Source organism: Sphaeramia orbicularis, chromosome 2 (assembly GCF_902148855.1).
Source record: "Sphaeramia orbicularis chromosome 2, fSphaOr1.1, whole genome shotgun sequence".
Classification (NCBI taxonomy): domain Eukaryota; kingdom Metazoa; phylum Chordata; class Actinopteri; order Kurtiformes; family Apogonidae; genus Sphaeramia; species Sphaeramia orbicularis.
In genome coordinates, this window is record NC_043958.1 from 30,524,327 (window position 1) to 30,549,671 (window position 25,345).

The window sequence follows — 25,345 nt, forward strand, 5'->3', positions numbered from 1 at the left end:
AGAATATTTATCCAGAGGTTTTGGTTGGGTGGGGAGCCAACTTCATGCAGGTATAAAACTGCTTTGATAGTGGAACTTACAAGACAATCCTTCTGTATATTCGGTGGTAGAATGGTTAAGTCATTTTGTGTAAATAAACCAGTTAATAATCCTGATTGTCAACTACTATATAGTCATGATTTATGAGTGTTTCCTTTTTTCATTCGGTGCTTTGCTTAAATTCTTGGCTGTTTCTACTCACAAAGTGGCCACAACCTCTAAAGATGAGGGTATGTGTGTTATTTATGAATTATTTTATTTTATTGGGTGTGTTTTTATTCTCTACTGTGTGCTTCTATTATTCTTCTGTTTCTTACTATACTTAACACTGCTGCAAAAAAGCAATTTCCCAATTTGGGATTAACCCATAAAGACCCACTGATACTTTTGTATCAGTTCCCAAATGGATTTTTTCTCTCTATATAACCTTTATTAAGTGATTTATCACCATTTATTGTAACATTATCCTCTTTATTTGAAGTTTTTTCAGTGTAAATCATGTATTTTCCTATATTTAATTCACTGATCATGCAGATGTTCATTAAAGCTCAGAGTAAATTCAAAAGTTATTTTATCAAATCAGAAAAAAACTGGGGGAAAATTTACATTTTCAGCAAAAATATCATTAATTAAACATTAAACCCACTGTGTTCATTCACTGTCATTGATTCAACTCCATGGGTTTTACTGGTGAATCAATACTGTAGAAGATGACAGTGTTTCCACGGTAACTACGGAGCCTCTGAACATTCAAATGGGTCATATCTGATGACCATGAAAAGACGACAAACTGCATTTACACCAATTATTGACATGTATTGATAGGATTAGTGGATCAATAAGGGTTTAACATTTTAGATCAGTAGATGGTTTTGGTCGATGGTGTGTGTTTGGGTTTTTATGGGTTAATAAAGTATTTATCCAGTCTAATATAATTTCTAATTAGGATGATTTAAAATGGTCATAATTAGGCTGATCATTATGGTCTTATTCAGCGTAGATTATGGGGAGTCCTTTGAGGAAACCCAAGAGGATGTCCCAGCCAGCACTTCCTAAACCACCTCCTCACCTGCACCTGAATTCTCACCAAAGGAAGGTCCTCCAGTTGTGGCTGATGATCCTGCACTGTGGCCAAACCTGACTGATGACAGCACTAGGTGTCCACTTGGAAAAAAACAGACCAGTTCAAATCACAGACTTTGAGTTTCCTCCAAATTCACAAAAGCCCCCAAGGAGATTCACAGAAGACAAAGACATGATGACAACCATGAAAAATGGAGAAAAAATCAAGAGGTCCTACCTGAGTCTGCCTCCTGGAGAGCAGGAGTCTGACGAATTCAGCATTGTTTCAATTCCAGCATTATTTCAATGTCGACATTATTGGAATTTCTGAGTCTATGCTTTAATCAGACTTAAAGAACACTCAGTGATGCACATGATGACATGTTAAGCACATAGCACAATAATCACAACAAACTACAATAATATTAGTTCATGGATTACTGCCCCAGATACTTTTATATTTTAACACCAGGTAACTATCTACCCTGGGCTTAACTCTACGTGCCTGCAAAGTGCATGACTGCCAGTGTTCTCTATCCTGCTCAGATACCTTGTTAAAACTGAGGTCCGGCCAGAGGCCTGGTCTGCCAAGTGATGGGGGTTAACTAATATGGTAAAGAAACTGACCACTTAAAGCTGCCGATGGAAAAACACAAAAGGAGAATGAAGAAAAAATCCACCAATAGGCAAGGCTGAAGTTTAAAAAAGGTAAACCCAGAGTCTGGTTTATTGAAAACAGCAATGATTCACAAAAATCCAAACACTGTGAGTTGTCAGAGAAGGCAGTTTACCACTAGTATCCCATCAAAGACACTATTCGTCTGACCCATAAAAATCTTCTTCATTACATTTTATAGTCTTTAATGACTCTTTGAAGTCTCCCATGTTTAGTTACTCCCATATTCAGTTACATAAGTTCAACAAACACATATGATTGGTTAACAACTGCTGGGTAAAACACGTCAGTACATACGCCAATCACTCTAAGCACACACCCATTTGAAAGTTCCCTTTCAGTTTAACAAGTGCATTGGACATCTGCAAAACCTGCAAAATAGCACTTATGCATTTGACAGTTTGATCAAGGGTCAGGCCTTGGTTTGACATTTGCACAGGGAGTTCAGCTTAGATAGCATTGCTAAACCACAAAGAGCTTCAAGGGTCAGGCCTTGGTCTAACATTAGCGCAGGGAGGCTAGCATTTCTTGACCACAGTAAGTTTCCAAGTTCATAATTCAGATTACACTCAGCTCACCTTAACCACAAAAATGATTTATAAAGTAAAAAATAATATTGTTCCAAATAGCATTCAAGATTTCTTTCAATTTAGACAGAGTAATTATAATTTCAGAGGTTTTTATATTTGTGAAAGGACTAAATTGAAGACAGATGTAAAGTGTAGATGGATTTGGGTTGTGGGTGTGAAATTATGGGATGGACTTTTAGGTGATTAGGTGGATTTTTAGGTGATTAGCTAGCATCACAGTTATATGGATTTTCTCCAGTGTGGATGAGTTGGTGATATTTAAGCCCTATCATTTGGGTGAAACTCTTTCCGCATTGGGCACAGTTATATGGTTTTTCTCCAGTGTGAATGTGTTGGTGACATTTAAGCACATTCATTTGGGTGAAACTCTTCCCGCATTGGTCACACTCATATGGTTTTTGTCCAGTGTGGATGCGTTGGTGTTGTTTTAGGTTACTTACTGTGGTGAAAGCATTTCCACACTGGTCACACTCATATGGTCTTTCTCCAGTGTGGATGTGTTGGTGTATTTTTCGGGAACTTACTGTGGTGAAAGCATTTCCACACTGGTCACAGTTATATGGTCTTTCGCCAGTGTGAATGCGTTGGTGATCTTTAAGCACATTCATTTGGGTGAAACTCTTTCTGCACTGGTCACATTCATATGGTTTTTCTCCAGTGTGGCTGCGTTGGTGATATTTAAGACCATTCATACGGGCGAAACTCTTTCCGCATTGGGCACAGGCATATGGTTTTCCTCCAGTGTGGACGCGTTGGTGTATTTTTAGGTAATTTGCTGTGATAAAAGCATTTCCACACTGGTCACATTCATATGGTTTTTCTCCAGTGTGGGTGCGTTGGTGACGTTTAAGCACATTCATTTGGGTGAAATGCTTCCCACACTGGTTACACTCATATGGTTTTTCTCCAGTGTGGGTGCATTGGTGGATTATGAGGTAACTTGCTGTGGTGAAAGCATTTCCACACTGGTCACATCCATATGGTTTTTCTCCAGTGTGGGTGCGTTGGTGGATTATGAGGTAACTTGCTGTGGTGAAAGCATTTCCACACTGGTCACATCCATATGGTTTTTCTCCAGTGTGGATGCGTTGGTGTCTTTTTAGGCATCTTGCTGTGGTGAAAGTCTTTCCACACTGGTCACAGGTGGGTCTTCCATCCATGTTTGCTGGAATCAGGTGATCTTTGTCCAGGTGCAACTTTTAGGTTTCACCTTTGGCTTCTCTCTACATCAAAACACAAAGAAATGAAGACGTGGTCACTGAAATGCAATGGAATGGAACACAACAAACACATCCCTTTCAAACCAGATTAAACAGACAGACAAAATTAACGAGTTAGATAATTAAAGCTTTTCCGTATGATGTGGCATTTTTACACTTTTCTTTTGTCATCTTAAAATGCTCCTAATAAGCGTGTGTCAAACTAAATGTAAAAGAAATCCACCAGGTATTGAAACTCAAAAATGTTTAATTCTCATATATTTCTGATAAAAGTCTGACCAATCATTTTATTCGGTCCGAATGAAATAATTGGCCGAACTTGACTGAGTCTCCTGTCAATCATTCATTATGGCCGTCCAGCATCCGCTCCATTATCGTTGTCTCCGCGTCCGATATGTGTCCCTCTGAATCTGACGCTTCACTCACACTGCTTCTCCTGTCACTGACCCTTAAATACACACCAGACCCTTAAATACAGACCACACCCTTAAATACAGACCACACCCTTAAATTCAGGGTCTACTGATGAAACAGGAGCTGCGGCAGGTGGATGATGTATCTGATTACTGAGGGAGGGGTACGCGGACACACCGAAGCGGACCAGACCGCCGCCTCTGCCTCCTCCACACGCATCAGGTGAGAGGAGGAGAGAGGAGGGGAGCGTTAGAGCTCAGGCAGAGGGAAGTGGGCGGGGCTTTGGAGGGAGGCGGGTTGTTCATGTTCAAACTTTTACTAAGTGCAGTGACAAATGCCACATCGGTAGGTAGAGCTTTAATAGGACATTTTCAAACATCTAAAAACTCAATCCTCTTATTCTACATGTGAACATAGGGCTGCACGATTTTGCAAAAAAAAAAAAAAAATCCCGATTTTTTTTCCTCTAAAAACTCGATTTTCGTTTCGATTTTTGGGTATGACTAGAAAAGACAACAGAAGTCAGCATGTCGTTTTCGTGAGCAGCCCACAATGCAAGGTACTGCTCTGACCTCAAATCTGTGATGGGATCATGTGATGAACCCACAGTTTTGTTTTGTTTTTTCTCTTCATTAAATCTTTAAAATGAAGTCGAGTATACAAACAATGTATACAACAAGAAAATAACATAAGTTTGTCAGGGGGAATACACGATAATAAAATGTCCAAATCAGAGCAAATACTGATGTTTTTTAGAGCCTTTTTATTTCCAGATTTATCGAAAAGCTTTAAATAAAGTTCAACATCTTACAAAAAATAAAAAATATTTGGTTTTGTGTTACTGAACTTACATTTGGGAATGAAAAATTTAGCAAGTAAGAGGACTAAATGAATTATTAAAAAAAAAAAAAAAAAAAAAAAAATTCTCTCTTTTTGGGGTATCTGGGCCCACAGCAGTGATACCAGTGTCAGTCAGTGACAGGCATCAGTCGTGTGTGTGTGGACCACGTTAATATGAGTGATCCCCATGTGGTTCTATTTAAACTGGGGGATCCGTGCGTGGAACAGACCGACCCAGGACACACTGGAGGGATTCTATCTGTGGAGCTGGTGGATGTGTGTGGGCACAGGGCTGTGTGGGCTCCTCTGCTGAGGCTGATGACCCCGAGACCCGGACCCGGATCGGAAGAAGACAGTACGGTACGGATCCGGGACAACAGAAGAGTGATCCCCATGCAGTTCTATTTCAGTTGCAGGATCCGTGCGTGAAGCCACGGCTTATATTGCTATAATTACTGTGGGCTCATTAACAGATTTAACGTCCGTGGTCATTACATGGACTTCTGTGACAGACCGCTGTCACAGGAAGAGCCTACAGTAGCCCATGGGCGCACGGAAGCGCGAGGCCCGGAGGCACGAGAAAGATGAAATCGATTTTACGATTTCCCCTTTTTAAAAATCATCCTAATTAAAAAATCCGATTTCGATTTAAAATCGATGAATCGTGCAGCCCTATGTGAACACTGATGCAGGTTCAACAATGTACAAATGAGTTACAACAGTTACTTGTTTTATGACAAAACCTCAGAACTCGTTGCACCGCCACGATCATATGATGTCACGTAAGGTCACCAGCTTGGACGTATTGAATTCAATTTGACCAAATCTGAGGTGGATACGTTCAACCTGCACATCAAAACGCCAAAACACAGACCTGTATTTAGACAGATCTTCCACCTGCAGAACAGACAGAAGTCATTTGCGTGTCTTTCTGAATACGTTCATCAATAATACTAATTTAACATTTGGAGAATCGCTAATCCGACTGGCAGAGAATGCTCCTTTTACTCAGCAATGCAGAACTCATACAGCAGGATAGATTACTTTCTCATAGAAGCCAAATGAATGCCATATGCCGTAGATGTGACATACCATAATATTCTGATGTCAGATCACAGCCCTTTAACGTGCACTGTGAATATTCAAAACATGGTGAAGCCACAGACAAACTGGAGGCTGAATCCTCTGTTACTAACTGAAAAAGAGTTCTGTGATTATTTAGAAGCTCAAATATCCCTCTATTTTGATTAGAGGTCGACTTATCGGCCGCGCCGATTATCGGTGGTGATATTTGGAAATTTGACGTATCTCGGCATCGGCCTTTTTTTAATCCGACAGGCCGATATCAATAAATCAATTTAAAACTGGGTTATTTGGGCTCAGATGCAGCCACGCCTCTCTCTCTCCTGCCTACTGTCTCCAGCACTATCCACCCCGCGCCCTCTGATTGGTTAAGCAGCAGAAGCAGACCCTCTGAAGCAGAAGCTGTCCTCACACACACACCACGGAGAGGGAAAGTTTTCTCGTGTGAGAAGGTCCGGAGAGAAAACACGTGTCGAAGGTAAACGCAGGAAACTCTTCTGAGATTGTAATAAACATCCCAGTGCTCTACATGTCATAACTAACGTTCCAGTGAGCAGCAGAATAACGTAAGAGCGGAGTAAACATTAGCGGCAGCTCTGCTAACTTGTATTACCTCCCGACATGTCTGTGAATTATTATAAAAGAAAACTGTTGATAATATGGAGATGGAAACAGTCTGTGATAGAAAAGCATGTGTGTGTGATTAAGAGAGAGAGCGTAAAAAACTCAGTTCACTTGTTTTAGGGAAGCACGCTGAGGTGGAGGCTGATGAGCTTTTACCAGGACATTAGTTCATCAGTCTGACTTTAAATACTCTGCAGACTATGGATTAGCAATGGGGCAAAATGTATGGAATGTGGAGAATAGTGTGTGTTTGTGTTAAAGTCACATGAAAAACTCTACAAGTCATGACTCTTAACGCTGCTGTGAGCTTTCTAGTCCTATGATCTGAAAATTAAAGTGAAGATGAGAGAGAATAAAATTCAGAAGTAATTTATCTGAACAAAATGGTGGAATATTTTAAATCCTGTGTGTGCTCATTAAAGCCCTAAAGGCTGTTTGTGTTCTGTCAGGAGTTTAACTGCACTCATAGCAACTATTAGACTTTTTTATGTAGCTTTTGTCATATTAATCATTAAAAATGTAGCAACATAGTTTTGAATGACAGGGTCCCTGCTATTGCATGGTAAAATATAAAATGTAATAATGAAATCAACTTAAGGCGTCCCAAATGCTGTAATAAATGAAGCATGAGTTGAGCAGATGTCAGCATGTGGCCCCACCTTTAACACTCTCTCTTTTTTTTTAAACCTTGTTACAGATGGATGGACCTAAGTCTAAAAGTGCAGTCTGGCAGTATTTCAATCGGCCAACACCACCAGGGAAGGCTGTGTGTTGCTGCTGAGCTCGTTAACTCCCTGTATTTGTGTTGTGTTTGAACTTCAAACAAAGAGAAGTCATTATCGTTATAATTAAATTTGACTTTATTTTCTGTGGAAAAATTTCAGGGAGCTATTTATTTAAGCTTTTATTCAACTTTATAAGAGATGCTTCTGAGTCTAGGAAGTCCATGCACTTCTGGAGCTATTATTTTGTATTTGTTTGATTAAATAAACATGCTTTAGGCATTTAAATGAAGTTCAGTGTTTGCATTATTCAAAAATTTTATGCCAATTTTTACACTTTTACGGCAAATGAATATCGGCTCCAAATATCTGTTATCAGTCTCCTCTAACTACTAATAATCAGGATCGGCCCTGAAAAACCCATATCGGTCGATCTCTAATTTTGATACTAATGATAATTCAGAAACCACCCCTTCTATTCTCTGGGAGGCATTCAAAGCACCAGAATACTTGAACTAGACAATCAAACCAACCTTCTGGACAAAGACAATGCCCAAAAAACTACATAAAAAAAACTATCAGTCTTAAAATATGAATATAAAAAGATACTCTCAGCAAGGGTTAGTAAGGCGTTCTTATTTACCAAAGAGAATTTTTTAGAATTTAATGACAAGCCACAGACTTTTAGCCCCACAAGTCAGAAAACAGGAAAGTGATCGCACAGTACATACAATCAAATCTGATAAAGGTGAGATTCTGATGAAACCCATGGACATTAATGATCGATTTCTCCAATTTGACAAAAACTTGTACACTTCCAAAAACAATACAGACTATACGGCTACGCAGGATTTCTTGGATAAATGCAATCTCTCCCAGTTAGATGAAATAATCCGCTCAGCTGAACTCAGAAATCTCTATTGAAAAAGTAAAAAAAAAAAAAAAAAAAAAAAAAGCCATCACTTCGCTTTAAAGCAATAAAGCCCCAGGTCCTGATGGCCTTCCAGGTGAACTGTATAAAAAAATCAACAAAATTCTCTGTCCATATCTCCATAAAGTGTTGCCTCTAGCCCACTCTGATGGGGTCCTTCCTCCCACCCTAACAGAAGCGCTCATTACACTGATACACAAAAAGGGTACAGACCCAGAAGACGTGGGTTCTTTTTGTCCTATCTCTGCTTAATCAGGATGGGACATTCTTTTCTAAAATTTTGGCTAACCTAACCTCTTATGGTACTTTAGGGCAGCCCAGCTTAGATCGGCTTTCTTCTGGTTCTCTGAACATTCCAATTGACCTTGGGTTCAGATAGAGAGAGAAAATGCCAGAGGACTTACTCTAGATAGGTATCTGTATTCAGATTGTTTGAAGAAACTGAAGAAGGACACAGTTAACCCATTTCTAAAAAACACAATTAGAGTTTGGTCTGAAACACAAGACATGTTTGGAGAACAGCCTGGGATATCACAGTTCAGCCCCATTGGGGACAATGCATTATTTAAACCAGGTAAATCTGATCCTGGATTCAGCCAATGGGCGCAGTTGGGACTGCAAAGGATTTCAGACCTTTATAAAGATAATATTCTAATGTCCTTTGAAACTCTTAAAACAAAATTTGGAATCCCTCAAACCCATTTGTTCACATATTTTCAGATTCGTAGTTTTATTTGCTCCAAGATGCAGTCGTATCAATGTCCTCCTTTAAGTATTTTAGAAGAACTAGCAACATCAGACCCCAATAGTAAGGGGAAGATCTCAATGATGTATAAAAAAAATGATAAAAATGACTGAAGAGTCCTCAAATTATAGAAAACTAGCATGAACAGAAGACCTCCAAACAGGTATTACAGAGCAGGAATGGGAGAAAGCTTGTTCCCAGGCACAAACAATATCCATTAATAGCAGATTTAAATTAATTCAATATAACTGGCTTATGAGAACCTATAGAACTCCTGAAAAACTTCACAAATTCAACCCCAATATCCCAGACACCTGTATAAAATGTGGAACTGACAGAGGCACCTTGTATCACTGTATTTGGAAATGTGAACATATGCAAGAATTTTGGAGAAGATTAATTCACACAATTTCCAATATTAGAGACAAAGAAATCCCAATGTGCCCAGAGATCTGTGTTCTAGGTCTTATTCCAGAAACTTTAGCCCTTAGAACTCATGACAGTAGGCTGGTGAGCCTCTGTCTAATACATGCATCTTATAGGTAGACATTGGAAAAGTGTTGATTGTCCATCGTTGAATTCATGGATTGCTGAACTCTCATCCTGCAGAGCTATTGAAAGGCTCACGTACACAATTAAACGGAAAACTCATATCTTCCACAAGATATGGAATTCATTTCTAAAATTTTTGGAATCAAGGCCTGATATCTCATCATCACCGTAATGTCTAGAACAGACGCGTATTAGATTTGAAAGGTGTGTCCCTCTGGGCTCTATGCACAGCTCCACCACTTCCTGAACTTAAGGCAGCTCCTTTATTTATGATTTATTTCTTTATTTCCTGTCTTTCATTATTGGACACACTGATTATTCCAGGTATGTCTGACCACAGTAGTCTCAACAACAAGTAGCAGACACACCTGGGTTAACCAGTGTGTCCAATAATGAAAGACAGGAAATACAGGAGCTGCTGTTTTTTCCCTTTTTTTTATTGGCACAAAGCAATTTACAGAACAAGAAAGGGAAAATGTTCCAGAAGAGAAAAACAGAAATACATTAGGAGACATGATGGAATGATGAAACATAGAACTGTTGAAAATATCTGAAACAAAATAAACAAAAAGATTAAGACATTTGCAGTGTACTGAAACTAAAGAAACAGAAAAATATATATGTGACTGGACAATAGAGCACAAAGGACTAAGGCAAGATACATTTCAAACAGCAAGGACTGAGATCATCTAGAATAAAGTTTTCTGGCTTTGTTGGACATTTTTTCAATAAACTTAAGAGATCTGTAATAATTAATGAAATCACATATAAACAAATTAAAGGAGGGGTTCGTGTTTCTCCACTTACAACAATGAATATGAAATTTAGCCAAAATAATAATAAGGTGAACAATATCTTTGATGTTTACATCTAAAGAATCCACATAATAAATAATATCAAATACAGAAAAAGACGGAATATTTTCAGTTTTAAGGACAACTAACTGTGAATATCAGCCCAAAAGGAAATGCTGTGTGAACATTTAAAAAACAAATGTTCAATGGTTTCAGCTTCAGAGGAACAGAAAACACAGGAATCCACAGCAAAGTTAAATCTTTTGTGTAAAAAATCCTTAACAGGGTAAACTGAACATGCAATTTAGAAATGAGTTTCCTTTACTGTGGGAGCAACAGGACACCGAAGATAAAAAGAAAAACATTTTTCCCTCAGGGTGGTTTTGATGTTAGGTAAAGCAACTGTGTTAAAGTCCCCAAAGTTTTTCTGTTTAAAGCTAGACAGATCATTTTTTTTATTGTTGCACCTTCTATCGAACAGATCAATGTCATTGACTTTCAAACCAGGTCAGAAGGGAACAGATAAGGGGCAGGGCAGACCACCTTGGATTATTTGAACTAATGATGTTGGAATCACTTTACAGGTTTGATCATATTCTTTTCTTGTGCTATTTACATTGTATTTCCTAGAGAATTCTTCAGATGATAACAGGTGTCTTTCTGTGTTCAATAAATCCAAAACAAATAATGAACCATTATGAAACCATTCAGCTTTAAAAACTGACTTTCTATTTCTAATAATCAATCTGTTGTTCCATAAAATAGTGTTGTGTGGGCAGAAGTTATGGGTAAAAATCATTTTGCTAAAGTTCAATGCTTATTTGTGGAAGTTCGATAACTTAACAGGAATTTGATGCACTTCAAAATCACATTTCAATAAGAAGTCAATCCATCCAACTTTACTGAATAAATTATTTGGAATGGGGCTGGGAAAGACAGTCTTTAACCACTGCATTCTCACAGATGTGATAACTGATTCAAATTCCATGGCTTTTAATCCCCCTTTATCATAATCTCTGACAAGTTGAGTTTCATGGAGGTAGTGAGTCTTATTTTTCCAAATAAATGTAAATATTCTAGAGTTAGATGACTTGATTACTTTTGCAGATGTGTAGAATGGTTGTCATGGATACAGAAGTGTGGAGAAGCCTTGGGCTTTAGATAGAAGAATCCGGCCCAGTAGACAGAGGTCTGTTATGAACCAGTGACTGAATCATTTCTGTCCATCTTTTGACCTTGGAATAATATTGAAATCAGTTCTTTTAGTTCCATTTGTTGTGATTCTAATTCCCAGATACTTCACTTGGTCTTTCACTGGGATATTAGCTCTACTGTGAACATCACTGGTATGAACAGATCACAGCTCACATTTTTGGAGGTTCAGTGATAAACCAGATGCTTTGGACAAAAGGTTCATTTGAATAATTGCTTTAAAGGAGCTGCCTTAACCCTTTGATGCATGAATTATGAGAACCTTCGTCAAGATTTTTTTCCTGAGTGTTTTTATTCCTCTTTGGGCATGAAAAAAAACCAAAATGATTCAATTATTATTATTTTTTAAATTAACCTGTTTTTCATGGAGTTACACAAATGTCCACTCATTTGGACACCGTGTTTAATTTTTGAAACAAAGAAACATGTATTTAAAACGCAATATCAGAAAGTGACATAGGGTCAAAACACGGTATTTGAAATCTGTCTGACAGGACATTTTTAGAGACAATTTGACAGATTAGTGTTGTTAAATGACCCACATTTTTACTTTTAAATGTGCTTTTGCTTTAGTTGGTCCATAAGGGATTATCCAAAACAAGGAGCTACTTTATGTTGAAATAAATGTTGGAATGGATATCAATTAAAGTTGGCTCTGACGGGACATTTTGACCCTATACTGTGTGAAAACTATGAAACAAAAGCATTTTTGATGCAGCTAATCTGATGTTTTCTCACCTTTTATCATACTCTAATATACTCAGTTCTTACTCACTTCATGGAGATAATAGAAAAAAACTTTTTGTTTAAGGAAACTGTTAATTACAGTCTAATAACAATTACCAATTGATTTACACTCAGTCATGTTCCTGCAGATTAGGTTTGTCAAGAACATAGAGTTACAGTAATGGTATGAATGTCAGTGTATGGGATGGTGCTGAAATGAAAGGGAAACAACAAAAGCCATGAATATACAAGAGAACAGCTGGAGAACAGCTGTCCACTGGAGTGAGCAGAATGCATGAAAGGGTTCAGTTCAGGAAGTAGTGGGGCTGTGCATATGCTGCATTCCAGAGTGCTGGGAGGTAGAATCTATCTGACTTGGACTGAACTCCATCCCACCTCAAAGTATTCCAGCTGATCCACGTTGAACACAAACTACAAACATGGAGATGGCAGATCTAAGCTCCTATTTGCTTTGATAGTGAGGAGGCATTTGGACTGTGGACAGTCCAGTGTTCTCATATACGCAAACCAGATGGAAGAGGCCAAATGACGGAGGAGCTAATTAGACATTGTCAAGTTTCTTTTCACTGGGAACTTTCACACTGTGCGCCGCTATTGTTGTGATGACGTCACATTGTAGTTTTCGGTGAGGTCGGGGTACTTGGAACCGGAGCCACTTTTCCCAACGTTTGACGGGCCTTTCTAAACTAAATGACGAATGACATGGAATAATGAATGACCACATAAGATTTGGCAATAACCACGTAAGATTTAGCGTAACAACTGCTCCTTTGTCATTTAGAATAGTTTGAATGGAATGACAGCTATAATGGGAATGACGGATGACTTCGAATAACGAAAAACGACGTGTCGGTTTACTGGCGTGCTGGCCTCTAGTAAATCTAGGGAACAGAATATGGAAGTAAGAGCATTTATCCCCTGAAGTTAGCTGTCGGTGTAGCCCTAGCCTCAGCTGAAAGTGAAGCTCCAGAGAGCTGTGCGAGCACATCTAACTTGATTTTCAAAATAAAAGCGTTTCCGTGTCAATTTTACGGGACTAAAGCATCCACTGTCGTCTTCCTGATATATTAGAGCCAAGGCATCAAGTATGTGACGTGACATTTCTATACACACTGTTGTCGATCAAGTTGGAATAAAATGTTTTTATCTCTTCCCATGAAATTAATGTGGTATTGTGATTCATTCTTGATAAAGTGTAACTGAATGCATTCGGTGTGTAATCATTGCAGCTGGTCAAAGGTGATTACTGATGTGTAGAAAGAGGAAAAAAGGGGGAATGTATCTGAAAACGTAATTATTCCAACTTTATGCACATCGGTGTACTTCTTTTAAGAACCTAATTATAGTACAATTCTTATAAGTCCATTTGTTGGATCTGTAAAATTCTGTAAAGCACGAGTTTACTTCTAAATATGAATAATGTCTTTGGTTTTGGCCATAACAAATGTCATACAATTCAAATGGGCAAAAAATTGGATTTTTGATTAGTCCTATTAGTCAATATCTCCCTCTCTAAAGCGAATGACTCCAATATCCCATGGAATGACACTGTCATTCGGTAGAATGTCAATGTATTATCCATTATTATGACCACCTTCTCCCTTTACAAATGGAATGACACTTATACTCAGTGGAATGACACTGCAATTCATAAGAATGACAGTGTTTTCTCCTTGTTGTAATCTCCATTTCCCTCTCTAAAGCAAATGACACCAATATCCCATGGAATGACACTGTCATTCTGGAGAATGACAATGCATTATCACTGAGTGTAAGTGTCATTCCATTTGTCAAGAGAGATGGTGGTCATAATAATGGATAATACATAAGAATGGATAATGCATTGTCATTCTCCAGAATGACAGTGTCATTCCATGGGATATTGGAGTCATTCGCTTTAGAGAGGGAGATATTGACTAATAGGACTAATCAAAAATCCAATTTTTTGCCCATTTGAATTGTATGATATTTGTTATGGCCAAAACCAAAGACATTATTCATATTTAGAAGTAAACTCGTGCTTTACAGAATTTTACAGATCCAACAAATGGACTTATAAGAATTGTACTATAATTAGGTTCTTAAAAGAAGTACACCGATGTGCATAAAGTTGGAATAATTACGTTTTCAGATACATTCCCCCTTTTTTCCTCTTTCTACACATCAGTAATCACCTTTGACCAGCTGCAATGATTACACACCGAATGCATTCAGTTACACTTTATCAAGAATGAATCACAATACCACATTAATTTCATGGGAAGAGATAAAAACATTTTATTCCAACTTGATCGACAACAGTGTGTATAGAAATGTCACGTCACATACTTGATGCCTTGGCTCTAATATATCAGGAAGACGACAGTGGATGCTTTAGTCCCGTAAAATTGACACGGAAACGCTTTTATTTTGAAAATCAAGTTAGATGTGCTCGCACAGCTCTCTGGAGCTTCACTTTCAGCTGAGGCTAGGGCTACACCGACAGCTAACTTCAGGGGATAAATGCTCTTACTTCCATATTCTGTTCCCTAGATTTACTAGAGGCCAGCACGCCAGTAAACTTGACACGTCGTTTTTCGTTATTCGAAGTCATCCGTCATTCCCATTATAGCTGTCATTCCATTCAAACTATTCTGAATGACAAAGGAGCAGTTGTTACGCTAAATCTTACGTGGTCATTCGTTATTCCATGTCATTCGTCATTTAGTTCAGAAAGGCCCACGTTTGCCGATAATGCAGATCACTTACTGTGCAGGACGATCCGTGCTTTCACGTCCCAGTCTCCAAATCCCGTCAAAGTCTGCAGTAGAAGCAGAAAAAGGACACACATTTGTCACTAGTCTGTGACAAAAAGACTAAAAAGTCACCAAGACCATTTGAAAAGTTTCCACATTCAGTTTTTCTCCAGTTTAACAACACTGGTCCGGTTTGGGTCTGAGGAGGAAACCGACACCCTAATGCGGCCCGGGTGGAACAGGTCCGGGTCCGAAGGTTCCGCCTCTACATATACATGTGGACCGGAAATGAGTGTTTGGAGTCAGTGTTCACTAATGGAGGAGCCACTAATATATGGGTTCAAACAGGAAAGAGGAGCTGAACACATGAAAGAACAATGAACACAAAACGGAATAACAATGAGAAAAAAAACAAACAAACAATAAAATATAAAATAAAATCTAATTAAGTAAAATAAAATACAGTCTAAAATTGTGTGAAGTAAAAGGAAATAAAATAATGAAATAAAAATGAAGCAACATAAAAGAAAATAAATAAAACAAAACCCAAATAACATAAAATGCTAAAATAAAAGAAAAAACACAATTATATATTAAAAAAAATAAATTAAATGATTATCAGGGTCTCATATGTTCATTGATTGGAATTTTTGGCTTTTTTTTTTTTTTTTTTAAGTTCTGTACATGACAAACATGCACAGAAAAAAATGATTTTTTGGTGTAGTAATATTTATTAAGTTAACTGTCACACTTTATTTTCTAATTGTAAGTATCAGTGAGAACTGGAATTATTTAACTAAAACTATAAAATAAACTATGAAATAAAATAATGAAATAAAACAGAAGCAATATAAAAGAAAATAAATAAAAGAAACAAAACCCAAATAACATAAAATTAAACGAAAAACACAATCATATAAAAAATAAAATAAATATTGAATAATTTTCAGTCTCTAATATGTTTGTTGATTGGAAGTTTTTTGGTTTTTTTTTTAAAGGTTTTTACATAAACTTGCACTGAAAACAATGATTTTTTGGTGTACTAATATTTATTAAGTTAATTGTAACGATTTTTATTTTCTAACTGTAAGTATTGGTGAGAACTGGAATTATTCCAGTCAAACTAAATATGTCATTGGTGTAATAAATAAACTGTGTGGGCACAGTCAGTTGTATTCTGTATTTTCACATAATATTCAAAGGTTAGAGTCAGTGCACATGAACCTAGAAATACCAAAGAAGTTTTAATAGGCAATTTAAACTGCACAACAAATATGTCAAATGTTGTGTAAATGTTACTTAAATATTGTCCATTAATAAAAGTTAGAAAAAGTATTGTAGCGAGACACACTGATGGTAATGGGGGCAATTTGTGCCCAGTCATGTGACTCATGTAGTTTCAACTGTCACTGAGTCATGTGACAGTGCACTACCTTACAAGTTGTAAATATTGGTTCAAAGCAGGTTTGTGTTCTGTGTTCTGTAGTTCTCTGACTCATGTTGTGCCTATAGGGGAGAGTATCTGAGTGAACTGAAGGAATATTTCAGTTTGAGCCCATGACTGAACGCTCTGTGCTGCTGTCAGATAGTCTAGGCTGGTTTTCATCAGCATTATCACATGAAAGGAAATTCCACTGCTCACTTAGAAGTGTGTCTTATAGTAGAACCAGGAAAGCACGACCAGTGTTCACTCTGGTAACTTGATTCTAGCAATATGTCACAGTATCAGAAAATCCCCTTGAAAAGTCATTAGTTTAGGAGCATTAGCATTTTCAGTTTGAAGCAGTCAGAGTCCAAACAAAACTTCCAAAGGAGGAGAAAGTCACATTTAATGATCATATTAATAATCATCAGTAAATTACCTGAAGTTTGTTAGTAAAATAAACGTATATCCACAAGTAAAGTTTACTTGATGATCGCCCTTGTAGAATTTACTTATAATTCTAAGTGCAAATACTTTCATAACAGTAATACACTATAAGAAAATGAAAAAACACAATAATACACGATAAACAAATAAAAAACACAATAATACAGTATAAGAAAATAAAAAACACAATAATACACTATAAGAAAAAAACACAATAATACACTATAAGAAAATAAAAAACACAGTAATACACTATAAGAAAAAAACACAAAATACACTATAATAAAAAAAACATAATAATATACTATAAGAAAAAAGAAAGAACACAATCATACACAGTACGAAAAAAAAGAAAGAAAAACCCCACAATAATACACTATAAGAAAAAAGAAAAAACACAATAATATGCTATAAGAAAAAAAAGAAAAAACACAATAATACGCTATAAGAAAAAAAAGAAAAAACACAATAATGCACTATAAGAAAAAAAAAAAGACAAAACACAATAATACACTATAATAAAAGAAACACAGTAGTACACTATAAGAAAAAAAGAAAAAAACAATTAACTATAAGAAAAAAAACAACATAATAATACTGTATAAGAAAAAAAAACACAATAATACACTATAATAAAAGAAACACAGTAGTACACTATAAGAAAAAAAGAAAAAAACAATTAACTATAAGAAAAAAACAACATAATAATACTGTATAAGAAAAAAAAACACAATAATACACTATAAGAAAAAAAGACAAAACACAATAATACACTATAATAAAAGAAACACAGTAGTACAGTATAAGAAAAAAAGAAAAACACAATTAACTATAAGAAAAAAAACCCATAATAATACAGTATAAGAAAAAAAACCCACAATAATACACTATAAGAAAAAAAAGAAAAAAAACACAGTAATACACTATAAGAAAAAAAACACAATAATACACTATAAGAAAAAAACACAATAATACACTACAAGAAACAAAAGCACCTCCTTTGGTTTGGATTCCAGGAGACATTCACTGTCACATCTTTTTGACCACATAATGCTTCTGTAGTGTCACAATAAGGTTGATAATATTTGTTCCGTCCACAGTCGCATTAATTTTGGATTATTGATGATGGAGAATCGGACGGCTGCATCAAGTCTTCATCCCATCCCAAATTGGAGTCTGGACTTTCTGGAGGTGAATCCATGTGTGAAAATGATGTCTGATTCTCCCTGAACCATTCTGTCACAAGCCTGATGATCCTGATCAATCCGCTCATTGTCCAATCTGTAGGACATTAAAGATATGCATCTGCAGATTTCACACAGTTTAGGAGTTCAGTCCAAGTCTATGGAGTCCATGTTGTTGACAGTCTATGATCCAACAGCAGAAGGATGAGGAGAACTCCAACCTTCACACAAACATAGAGTCATCCTCCCAGTGCTGTGTGGAGGACACATGTCAACATTCAACTCCACACTGGAATCTGGGATACACTGGAAAAAACAAAAAAAACACGTAAAAACAAACACCATATTATTCCATCAGCAGGGGTGCCGAAAAAATACTGTTAAATAACAGAATATAACCATTTCATAAAAATACGGTAATTTTCCATAATTAAAATACAGTTTTTTGCCCTAACTTTACATGAGATTTTGCTTCTTTTTTTTTGCTTTTTATGTTTAATAAAAAATATTTACATGTATTAAAACAATCAAATTACCTATATATATATATATATAAATAATTTCCAATGAGACTCAGTTGTCCAATCCACTGATAAAAACTGTATTTGGACAGTTTATCAGTGCTTATACATGTTATACATTCACAAAAATACATTTATTCAACATTTTTGTTGTGAAACCTCCTGTAATTACACAAGATATTTGTCAATTAACAAACAAGTCTGGTTCAACTGACAGAACTAATACTTCTTTAACGGTTAATTGTCAGTAATTTTATCTCGTTTTATTATTTTTTTTACAGTAATAAACTTTAAATTAACAGTTTAATCTCATGAATAGAAAATAAATATTTGTGAAATGACGATATATTTGCAAATGTATTTTTAACTGTATTTTTCTGTAAAAAATCTTTTAAAAAAAACAAAATTTTTGGGTTATTCACAGTTACAGTTTTTTTTAATGTTATTTTACATTTGACATGTAAAATCACAGTCTATTTTTGGGATTTCATTGATATTTTCCTGTATCTTAAAAATACAGGAAAAATCTGTAAAATTAATGGTAAAAATTCTGTTAAATTACATATTTTTTTTACAGTGTACACACCACATTTCCCACTCCTTCATCACCATAACCTGTTGGAAAACAGTCAAACAAATGCAAGAAACTAAATGTAAGCGAGTCTATGTTTTAATCTGACTTCAGAAACACCCAGTGCTGCACATGATAACACATCAAATCGAAAAAAGTCACATTTCACTGATAACAACTGTTAGGTTTCTCTGCAAATCCACCTTTGTCTTCTTTCTACATTAAACCAAAGAAAAAGAAGAGGTGGTGACTGAAATGGAACAGAACAAACACATGTGTTCAGGACCAGATGAAGCAGACAGACTAAATGAACTAGTTAGGTCATCGACAGGACATTTTCAACACAACCAATATTTGATGGTTTCTCCTTAACACATGTGTTTCCTGTATGAGACCAGAACAGAACAGATAATAACACAGATTTTGATTGAGATTGAAAAATGTCAGGTTCTCTCCAGTGTTGGCAGATTCTGTAAATAGTTACAGAATCACAAAACACTGCAACAACTTATTTAGTTTGGTCATTGAAAGGAAAGAAAAACCAATTCAATGTATTATTATTATTATTATTATTATTATTATTATTATTATTATTATTATTATTGTTATTATTATTATTATTATTATTATTATTATTATTATTATTATTAGGGCCTGAGTGCTGAGAACTGTCTGCAAAGGCCCTACTGTACATTAGGGATGTAACGGTACAGGTTCTCCACGGTTCAGTCCGGTCAAAATAAACCATCTATTGTAAATGTGTTTATTTGGGTTAAAGCTAAAAGATAGTCAAGGTCCATTTTGTGAAGAAAAAACTGCCGACATATTGTCAACTTAGTAGCATCAATGCCAATCTCCTCTGCACCATAAGTAGTGGGGGTACCTCTGACTGAGGGGGAATTAAAAAATAAATAAATAAAAATCATGCAAAATAATGAAAATTAATACAGACAAAAACGTGATGATGAAATGACCCATTACAGCAGCTTTCACAGAAAAAAAAAAAAAAGTCAGAAGTTTGATCTTAGCAGTTATTTCATGGTGTGTGCTTTGATGGTACTTCATCTCCAGTACCAAAATACTCCTTTATGACTCCTTACATCCAATTTAAAAATACAATTAAACAATAGTATCATGGAGCTGATGGAAAAAATCGACATGGTGGAAGTTGTTTCAGAATAAAGCTGTTCATTCTAGTGTAAGATGTTATGAGAACAGAAAGTCACAGTTTGACAAAAAGAATGAAATAAAATAAGAAACAGACAAAAACACAACCTGGTGCACATATGATCTAAAAATGAGCAGGAATTTCACTAAACTAGTCACATATCTAAGTCTATTTTCAGTCCAAAAGGAACAGATTTGATGAGGATTGAATGTTTTTTGTCAACATACGTGTCTGTAAAAACACTCAGTTTGGATTGTTGATGGAATAAATGAACAGAAATGAAATGTACTAGTATGTTCTGACACTTTCTGATGTGAATAAACTGAGAATGACAAGTGGAATGTTGGAACTCTGATCAGTATCAGGTGGAGAACACAGGCCGGGGCCAGAAATATATGAAATGTTGGGTTTGATTTTATTTTATCAGCAGAAAAAAACTTTGGATTAGAGTCAGAAAAAAACTGGAAATGAGGTTTTTACTCCATTTAATAAAAATTATAATGAATTTTGTAATGAATCCAAATGTTTTTTTCACTGTAAATGTCAATGTAATGTAAATCAGACTCAGATTTATGATAATTCTACATTTAAGCAACAAAACAACATGTTACACAAACTGTAGACATGAATGAATGAATGAATGACTGAATGAATGAATGAGTGAATGAGTGAATGTGAACATTTTCCTGCTGAAAGATGCTGAAGTATTTAGAAACAGATGGAAATAACACTCACAAGCCTTTACGACTAAAATACTGTGATTCCACCAATAAACAGGTGTTTCTGGATGTAAATGTACAAAGGATAAAGTTATAATGTTAGGAAAAAAATATATAATTTTATGAGTAAAGAGTCTAAATTCTGTCCAAGTTTAACCCAAAAGATGAATTGAATGCAGACGTGGAGGCTATTCTCCAGATATTTCCACCTCTTTATGACTTTTCTCCAAACATTCTGTCTTTCTTCTGTAAATACGCTCCTTTAAAGTCATGCTCATTTTCAGACTAAAGCCATAATCCTCTCACTTTGTAAAAACGCTGATAGATGAGTTATTGTGAAGGCGTCGTCTCCGTTAGTGATTTCTTCAAACATCTTCTTCCCTGAAACTATTGGTGGAATTCATTTCAATTTCATCTGTATCTTCTTTGGGACAATGTTTACAAAGTTTGTTCACAGTTTGTAAAAATGTAGATTTGTAAATATTCTAAATGTTCCTTTCCTTCTAATGCTCCATATTCTGATGGTTTCTAACATGTAAATGGTTCCAGATATCAGTCTAGTTCCTATTGATCACTGATAGAAGTCATATCTGGACTGGGATTGGATGAGTTGAGTTGTCCTCCAGTCAAAGTCCCGCCCACTTGTATAGTTAGATTGATGTGCATCCAGACCACAGGACTGGAGCATAGAGACAGAACCTGAACAACCTCACACATTCAACTGGGGATTGATTCTGGATAGTCCAGTTCCACTGGATGAACAAGAAATCACACATTCACAATCCTTTCATGACAAGAGGAAAAAGACTTTATTCCAACATTATGGGCAGCAGTGTTCTAGCAGAAGAACCTGGAAGTAATGAGCACTGCAACTGAAAACTAGAACCAAACAACCAACAGGAACGAAATAAACAACAGCAAGAAAAATAGAAGGAAATAATCAGCAAAATGTACAAACATTAACAAAATAATCAACATAAATGAAGAAAAAGGAAAACACGGGACAAATAATTCATCATAATTAAGTAAATTCTAAGAATTCAAGAAAATGAACAAAATAAGCAAAAAAATAAACAAAAAATTGTTGTAATATTTCAAAATGAAAAATAGTGAAACAATAAAACAGAAACTTTGAAAGAAACGACAAAGTAACAAATGAAGAAAATGAAACAAAACAAGCAAAAGAAAAAAAAAGAAAAAAATGGGAAAATGTAAAAAAAAATAAATAAAAAAAATTTAAAAAAAAAACAAAATATTCCGCTAAATGAAGAAAAATATGACAAATGAATCATCAAAATGTACAAAAATTAACAAAATAATTGCCAAAGTGAATTTAAAATGAATAAAGAAAACTCAAAATGATCAGACAAATTAACAAAATAAAGAACATAAAAGAAGAAAAATGAAAACACTGGACAAATAATTCATCATAATAATGGAAGTAAAAAGAATTAAGTAAAATTAACAAAACAAGCGTCAAAAATAAACAAAATAATTGTTGTTGAATTCAGTCTGATTTCTGTTCTTGTTGTTTCTAAATGTTCTGTGTATTTGTAGACGATCAACTCAGACAGAAGTGAGTTAAAATTCAACTGATTTGACTGAACAATTTCAGGTTGTACACTGTTTTGCCCCTTGACTTGTCAAATATTGTTTTTCCATTGTTTCATTATATTTACTTTTATTTTGAAGGGCCAGTTTAGACAGGAAGTAAGGAAAGGAAGTTGGCCATTTTGTTTAGTAGGGAGTGTAAATGAGCTCATGTGCCTTTGCTCATCATTATCCACCACCATCCATCTTTATTGCGTGCCTTCGACATCACTGTCTGTAAGTTTACATTTTCTTATGAGAGTACAATCATATTTTTACTCTATTTGATGAACGTGCTCAATTTGAAATGTGTATTTTGATGCTGTTAGAATTTGATGGTAGTCAATTGATTAGTGAGGCTAGCCATTCATTTTTTTGTTTCTACACAAAGTTAACACTAGCTATTTTAAGGTCAGTTCTTTTGTTTTACAGTTTTACTCCATTTGGAATGTCTTAAATAAATGAAGGAGCTAAGGAAGCTACATCCTGACTCAGCATCTATTTTCCAAAGGAGTTAGGTTTACTGCTAAATTGTGTTGGATACACACAAGGAGAGCAGAATATACACGACTATTCAACACAACTACACATCTACACAACTACACAACACACAGAGACACTGAGGATCCAGAACCATAGAGTCTAAATCCTCCAAACAGTGGTTCAGTGAATGTGGTTTTGAAGGTGTACATGTGGATCAGTTTGTCAGAGCAGACTGTGTAGAACAGGGGTGCCCAACCCTGGTCCTCGAGGGCTACTATCCTGCATGTTTTAGATGTATCCCTCTTCCAACCCACCTGATTCAAATGATAGGCCTATCATCAGGCTCTGCAGAAGCCTGATAATGACCGTCAGGTGTGCTGGGAGAGGGATACATCTAAAACATGCAGGATAGTAGCCCTCGAGGACCAGGGTTGGGCACCCCTGGTGTAGAAGGACACAGATCCAGCAGGACAGTCCACATACACTGAGACTGTACCAGAGGGGAGGGAGGGGGGGGGGGGGGGGGGGGGGGGGGGGGGGGGAGGAGGAGGACTGAGGGAGGTCTGTGTATTTGTTCTCATGACAGACACCGTATTCACCTCCATAACAGTACAGACTCCAGGACTGATCATTTCCTCCAAACCCACAGTCATCACTCTCTCCTTTCCTTCTGATTCCTCTGTAAGTCACTGCTATATAAACCCCTCCACTCCACTGGACCTTCCAGTAACAGCGACCAGTCAGACCAGTTGAACACATCACCTGTTCCCAGTCCTCAAATCTGTCCTGATGATCAGGATATGACTGAACCTCCTCCACTCCTTCCACCTTCTTGTTGTTTTCAGACAGTTTGAGTTTTTCGTTCGCTGTGTTTGGATCCAGGGTGAGTTCACAGAAATCTGATGGACAGAAGAAAACACAAAACAGCTGCAGTTATTGATCAGTGATCAGCTTGATTTGACTTTAGGGACAGACTGTAGAATGACTTGTTGTTTGTAATTGTGTCCCTGGTTCACACACTGTTACTGTGACACACATGAGCATATGTTGGATTGGTCATGTGTGTGTTTTATAGCTGTAAGCTAGCTGCTAGCTGTGCAGTCACAAGGAAAGACGCCGCATTAGTGGGAATAGAAAAGCACAGTTACACAACCTTACCTGGTACCACATTACAAACACTAATACTCAACAAAAGAAGAAAAACTGAACACACTAATCAGTCAAATTAATCATCAATCAGTCAAATGAATGAAAATGAACAAAAAACTAAATTAAATACAAAATTAACAAAACTAATAAAACAAAATATAAAATTATTCAGTAAATTTGAAAAATGAAAGAAACTGAACAAAATATTCAGAAAAAATGAAGAAAATACTCAAAAAAAATGAATAAAATGTTGATTTTGTTGAATATTTAAAGGATGTTCTTTGCAAGTTTGCTTTTCTCACGCTATTTAATTTATTTTTTGTTACTTTTGGTTCAGTTTATATTATATTACATATTATCATATAGATAATGTGTGTTCCAGTGCAGCTGACTGATGGGTAGCAGTGTCACAGCACTTTAAACCTCCACAGGTTTGAGTTCTGATGGTTTTGGGGAAATTCATGACGGAGACAAATAAAGGTCTGGTCTGAAACGGGTTGTTGAGGGAGTTTCCCGTCCGTCAAAATCAGATGAAGACTATATTCTAACACTAATTTACCGTAACTGAATACTAAGTCCTGTTTTAATAGAAGTTAAAAAACTTAACTATACTCTATACCTAAGTGGTGATCTGGTACAGACACTTCTGTATCAAACATGAGCCGAGCCAGTCAGTCTTCAGAGCCTTACATGTGTTTGTTCATGAAGCACACAAAGTAAACACATGGGACGGTTCTCCGGAGAAGAGCCGACGTCGTTCTGAACCCACAAGCTTTTATACCCTTTTTCCCATCCTTCTAGAAGGTTCGGGGTATTTTTCCACTGACAGAAACCCTCCCACGGTTTCTATCACCCCTGGAAGCTCCCCCCATTAAAACCATCTTTGTTCAGGCACATCCGTTTACCCTACTTGCTGCATACACACACACTAGGTCATTTTTGGTCTTCTTCTCACTTATTTTGTTTCCACTCACTTAGGTGCAGCTGTGCCGGATGTGCCACTAGTTGGTCTGGGCGTACTGCCAGTGGCCTTGGACACACTGCCCAGGAGTCACAAACCTTCTAGGATCAGATGCATAAGTTTGCAGCTGGTCACGGAACTTC

General features: G+C 36.3%; 1 protein-coding gene and 1 long non-coding RNA gene across 2 annotated transcripts; both read right to left on the minus strand.

Moving 5' to 3' along the window:
- Nucleotides 1-1,872: 1,872 nt before the first annotated feature.
- On the minus strand, nucleotides 1,873-3,512 carry LOC115434025 (zinc finger protein 2 homolog; the record flags this gene model as incomplete). The annotated part of the gene is made up of 1 exon (XM_030155687.1): nucleotides 1,873-3,512. A coding segment is annotated over one exon (942 nt), but the record flags the coding sequence as incomplete, so codon positions are not given.
- Nucleotides 3,513-18,183: 14,671 nt separating this feature from the next.
- Nucleotides 18,184-19,526, minus strand: LOC115434049 (uncharacterized). The gene is made up of 2 exons (XR_003937469.1): nucleotides 19,148-19,526; nucleotides 18,184-18,346 (listed from the first exon to the last, which is right to left on the minus strand). It is a non-coding gene; the product is annotated as an uncharacterized LOC115434049 (long non-coding RNA).
- Between the last annotated feature and the right edge of the window lie 5,819 nt (nucleotides 19,527-25,345).